The sequence below is a fragment of the Galdieria sulphuraria genome (assembly GCF_000341285.1).
Source record: "Galdieria sulphuraria unplaced genomic scaffold scaf_249, whole genome shotgun sequence".
NCBI lineage: Eukaryota > Rhodophyta > Bangiophyceae > Galdieriales > Galdieriaceae > Galdieria > Galdieria sulphuraria.
Genome location: NW_005178226.1, coordinates 1 through 4,584, shown reverse-complemented (window position 1 = coordinate 4,584; position 4,584 = coordinate 1). Strand labels below are relative to the sequence as shown.

The window sequence follows — 4,584 nt, the reverse complement described above, 5'->3', positions numbered from 1 at the left end:
CAGTACATTGTGCACTTTTCGATAAAGAGCCGGAAAAGTATAGGTCTGCAGTAATAGGCTTTTTACGTCAAAATTTACCAAATTGCTTCTGAAGACTTGTACTGGAATACATAACAAGCTTTGCTTATGATGCCATTCGAAGAGTCGTGAAATCCGGACATTAGATTTTAATAATATTGATAATTAAGAATGATCTTTAGAGACTTTGTTTTATTCGGCTGTTCATTTCCTATTTCACTAAAATAGAAGCGGGAAGCATTCTTCGCCATTAAGATTATTTCAAACCACAAAAGGACTGATTTACGTTTTATTAGTTTGTATAAGAACGAAGGTGTACAGAAACTTTTGTTAGTGTAAAGAATAAACAAGAAATGTTTTCATTTCTTCCAAAATAGCCTCGAAGGCCTCAATTTAGATTTTCATTTTGGCTGTAGAGGAGGTCAAGCAAATTTGTTGATATTATGAACAACATGTTTTCTCGTCTACACTTTTGGTTTGTTTTTGTGTTCTTACTCTTATCAAGTCAGAAAAACGGCGTCGATACTTCAGGGGCTGTTCAAAGTGAGTTTGGGTCGTTTCAGTATATAGGAGTTACTGAAGAGTCACCAGCCTTACCTCCCACAAACGGTATTTTTTTTGTTCTATTAAAAGATTTGTTGTTAACTTTTGAGTACAGATAAGCTAGTATCGGGAAACCCCATTAACAGTCAGAACAACCAACAACCTTCAAGTTGTCACGGTTGTCGATCTCTTACGGAAATTATGGACCCAACCTGCTTTGACATTACGTTGACAGATCTAGACAGCAAACCAGTAGGATTTTCTTCGTTAGTATGAATATGAGCTAAACATCAATCTTGAGGCATGGAATATCACTTTTCAAGTGAAGCAACATACTATCTTGAACAGGGTTGTACCAGACTCTTGTTTGGACAGCCACGAGTGTACGGTTTGCTTGAATGCTACGGAATTGTATGATATGATGAACGCTATACCGGAGATCCAACCGTTTGCTAGCACTGTTTTTCCTCCCAACGGTAACTTCGAACCTTATGGGCTTTGAAGCCTGGAACTGAAATTTTATCTAGGTGCGAAACCACAACCAGGGGATCCTGCTCCTCCTCCCTCAGTGTACTCCATGTGTCTAGTTATGTCGAGCAGATTTGGAATGCGAGAGGCACGGAGCGCTATTCTGAAACCTCGCATTATGTGTTTTCCTGGTTGTATTTATGGCCAAGAAGCACCACTGGGAGACATGCTTTTGAAACCTGAAGTTGGCTGCAAGTTGTTTGATGAATAGTTATGGTCCAAACTGAAGAGTTGTATTTTTTTGATGTGTTTTCACTCTTGTCGTAAAACTTTACTCACTTAATCGTCTTTGTCCAAAGCTAGAGTTTTCTTCATATAAAGGTGGGATGGTACAGTCGCATACGTCAAACTAATAGATTTGTATCTATACATGATTATGATTCCAATATCGCATATTATATTTGCGGTTAGGTCCCAAAATTCAACTGTCATATGAAAACAGAATTTCATCTCGTTACGGTACATATCACTCGGTAGTACAAGTTAATCGGTATCACAATGCAACCAAAAATTCCAAGCAGGAACAAGCAGCTTCAGCAAAATAATCAAAAATGATGAGAACTAAAAGGCTAGGTAGCGTCAGTATTGCTGAACTAATTGGGGTGAAATGGATGTGTCTGTGAAAAGCAATGTAAACTGTAGCTTTCTGGACAGCTTTGAGCGAGTCTCCGAAGAAGTTGTACTGTTTGTGAGTTAACTGTTGAAAAGATTCGGCTTGAGCGATATCATTTGGAATTGTTGGTTTGCGTGGGAATGGATTACAGAGTGCGACTCCTTTACAAACGGTTTCTTCTGGTCGGTCGACAGTATCCTGAGCCTTTTGGTATAGTAAGAGAGAAAATAAAACGAGGTTTCCAGGCAAACTCAACTAATTGCGATAAGCCGTCGATTGAGAGAGCTCTGGAACACGGAGAGTTCGTCCTGAAGGAAGCGCAAGCGCTAGTAAGTTTACATAAATACCGAACACTGAACAAGCGCTACGGAAGAAATTCAGATGAGTTTTGAAACAAAATTTCCTTTGAAGTGGTTGTGAACCCGCAGTTTATTACTGAATGTTTTTCTCACAGAAGACAGAACTAGACCCAGGTTTTCCCACTTCCCCGTTTTGTACAACTTGTTTTTGTTGACTTTAGGAACACAAAGTCTTCGGCAGTTAGGTTGACTGCTGCAAAGTCGAAGTCTTTTACCATATTTTTGTTCTTATCTGTTAGAACTACTTGAAGAATCAAAGTCTCTTGCTTGATAGTAGCTTTTGCTGTTCCAACTCCCAAGTGTAAAGTAAAGACTAGAGGAGCTTTTTGACGAGTTAGTTTGATTAAACAACGTTCCACTTTGAATATTTTCTGTATTTTTATGTATCCTTTAGATAACTAAAAGACTGCCTGCTTTCGATTGTTTTTTATGCGAAACTCATGCGTTTCTAGGGCTAAGGTCGGATAGCGCGAAAAACCCCACAGGACATAACTGATAGTACCTGTTGGGAAGTCCAATTCAGGACAATTCTTTGGAAGCACTATTTTGGATCAACACAATCCTCAGCTATACGTTGGCATCTCTTGTCTAAGCTTCCAGTCTTTGAGTTTTATTTCTACGCCGAATGTCACAATCATCGCATCGGCGGCATAAACTAGCCTGGCCATCTTTGCTCGTCGTTCATTCCACGGATTAGCTTCTAGAATTTGAATGAGTGGTGACTGGAGTTGGAAGCATGTTCGACAACTTCCTTATACCGTGGAGCAGTTTCTTATTCAAAAATGAAGAGCCAGAAAACAAAGTTCAGGAATTGGAGTCTATAGAACCTGATGCTGGGGGAAGGGCTGTTGAGTCGAAGCTCAAAGTGAATGAATCGCTAAACTCCGTGTTCAGTTATTCACACGGCTTACCTCCAAAACCCTATTCAAACCGCAGTTTTCCCAATGCTTTGAGACGGAAAAGAGGTTCACTTTCAAGCAGTAACAAGGGTGATCTTGACAATATTTTGGCTTCAGGTCACTCAGCATGTGACGCAGTTGTTCCAGGTTCCCAAATTTCTCCCTTGGACGGCAGCGAAGGTTCTGGAGATCTACGAGGCCTCTCCTCCAACTTCCAAGACTTCAATATTTTAGCAAAAGAGGGTTCTCAAATCAATTTGACTTGTCAAGGTCGAGCTTCCGAACGTGAACAGGATCAGCAGGTCGTTTCGAAATACCAACCTTGTCTGCTTCCTTGTGCAAAAGAGTTGGGTCCGGGTGGGATTCCACAGTCCGTAAGAAAGATTGTTTTTCAAATGGTCAGATGCACTGTTGCCCGAGTCATTCGAAGGGTAACCGGCTTGTCACTCTCAACCGTGGAGAAATGGTTCTCATTATTGAGCCATTTCTTGGAGTTATCAGCAGAAGAGCAATTAATGTTTCTCATCTTTTTACGAAAGTATCTTAAACATAATGGGCCATTGCGTGAAGGTCAAGACAGTTTGAGACCGCAAAAGTGGGAGCGTGTTTTAGCTCTGTGTGCGTATTTCTCTGTTTGGCTGTCAGAAGAGTTTGCAGCACGTACAAGAGAAGATTTGGTCACCTTGATGGGCCCAAGGTTTCATTTTGGGAAAGAGCAAAAGGAATTCCTCATTGCTGTAGATTGGAGAATATATATTGGATATGACGAGTACTGTCATACTTTAGAAATGTTTCTGATTCCTGATGAGATGCAACGTGGTGTCATTATTTGGGAATGGTTGGGATATTCCACTTTGGAACTAACTGAAAGTCTCGATGTGCGCAGAGAAGTAATACTGAGCAACTTAACTCGACATTCAACCGTTTTGAGTGCCGGAAGAAAAAGGCAGCCAATGTTCCTGCCAGATGAAAAAGAGACCACAGAAGAGGGAAGACGATTCTTCCGCAAGATGGCATTGGGTGCCTTTCTTAGCTCTCAAGGACATGATGTGAATGCTGAGACGAATCCATATCTTTGTGTACCCAATGGTTAGCTAGTTAGCTTTAAATAAAGTGTATATAATGAAATATGTAGAAAATCAAAGTTCCACTGTATAGTACGCAAACTTTACTTAAACGTCATCTAACGATAGGCATGTGAACTATAACCCGAATCAGGTTGTCCAAGTCCCATACGACCGGGAGCAACACCTTCGGCAGCTGCCCAGTCCAAGTCTCGAGGCGCAACTGAGGCTTCCCAGTTTCCTTCGGCAGCCCAACTACCAACCGCCTCTCCTGCACCAAAATCCACTAAGCCAGCGGCAGGTATAGCTTCTCCAGAGTACGAACTATACGGTGGTATTTCTTCGTACGCTGTACGAGAAAATTCTGCTGCAACAGAATCTCCTGCAAGGGCCGCAACTTCCTCAGCTTTAATAACCTCCTCAGGATCACGATAAAAGAATAGGTCCACCATCACATCCCAAGGCTCTGTCCTCGAAATAACACCTCTTAGTCTCAAAACTTCCCTTGTATGGGTAACGGCGAGTTGTGAACGGCCAAGACATGCCCCATGGTATTAGGA

The 4,584-nt window shown here is 41.4% G+C and overlaps 4 protein-coding genes across 4 annotated transcripts; 3 read left to right on the top strand and 1 right to left on the bottom strand.

The window, feature by feature from the left end:
* Nucleotides 1-444: 444 nt before the first annotated feature.
* Nucleotides 445-1,424, top strand: Gasu_64430 (uncharacterized protein). The gene is made up of 4 exons (XM_005702363.1): nt 445-627; nt 677-813; nt 863-1,037; nt 1,089-1,424. The coding sequence occupies exons 1-4, from the start codon at nt 471-473 to the stop codon at nt 1,298-1,300; spliced, it is 681 nt and encodes a 226-aa protein (XP_005702420.1). The 5' UTR covers nt 445-470; the 3' UTR covers nt 1,301-1,424.
* Nucleotides 1,425-1,814: 390 nt separating this feature from the next.
* Gasu_64420 (uncharacterized protein) lies at nt 1,815-2,731 on the top strand. Its single transcript, XM_005702362.1, has one exon. The coding sequence runs from the start codon at nt 1,843-1,845 to the stop codon at nt 2,092-2,094; it is 252 nt and encodes an 83-aa protein (XP_005702419.1). The 5' UTR covers nt 1,815-1,842; the 3' UTR covers nt 2,095-2,731.
* Nucleotides 2,732-2,734: 3 nt separating this feature from the next.
* Nucleotides 2,735-4,088, top strand: Gasu_64410 (uncharacterized protein). Its single transcript, XM_005702361.1, has one exon. It carries the CDS (start codon nt 2,798-2,800, stop codon nt 4,052-4,054), a length of 1,257 nt encoding a protein of 418 aa, XP_005702418.1. The 5' UTR covers nt 2,735-2,797; the 3' UTR covers nt 4,055-4,088.
* A 5-nt stretch (nt 4,089-4,093) lies between these two features.
* Nucleotides 4,094-4,534, bottom strand: Gasu_64400 (uncharacterized protein). The gene has a single exon (XM_005702360.1). It carries the CDS (start codon nt 4,474-4,476, stop codon nt 4,144-4,146), a length of 333 nt encoding a protein of 110 aa, XP_005702417.1. The 5' UTR covers nt 4,477-4,534; the 3' UTR covers nt 4,094-4,143.
* Between the last annotated feature and the right edge of the window lie 50 nt (nt 4,535-4,584).

Coding starts and splice junctions, on each gene's coding strand:
- Gasu_64430 (XM_005702363.1), top strand. CDS start 471: ATGTTTTCTCGTCTACACTTTTGGTTTGTTTTTGTGTTCTTACTCTTA. Junction 628..676: donor AGCCTTACCTCCCACAAACG/GTATTTTTTTTG, acceptor TTTTGAGTACAG/ATAAGCTAGTATCGGGAAAC. Junction 814..862: donor CAGATCTAGACAGCAAACCA/GTAGGATTTTCT, acceptor ATCAATCTTGAG/GCATGGAATATCACTTTTCA.
- Gasu_64420 (XM_005702362.1), top strand. CDS start 1,843: ATGGATTACAGAGTGCGACTCCTTTACAAACGGTTTCTTCTGGTCGGT.
- Gasu_64410 (XM_005702361.1), top strand. CDS start 2,798: ATGTTCGACAACTTCCTTATACCGTGGAGCAGTTTCTTATTCAAAAAT.
- Gasu_64400 (XM_005702360.1), bottom strand. CDS start 4,476: ATGGTGGACCTATTCTTTTATCGTGATCCTGAGGAGGTTATTAAAGCT.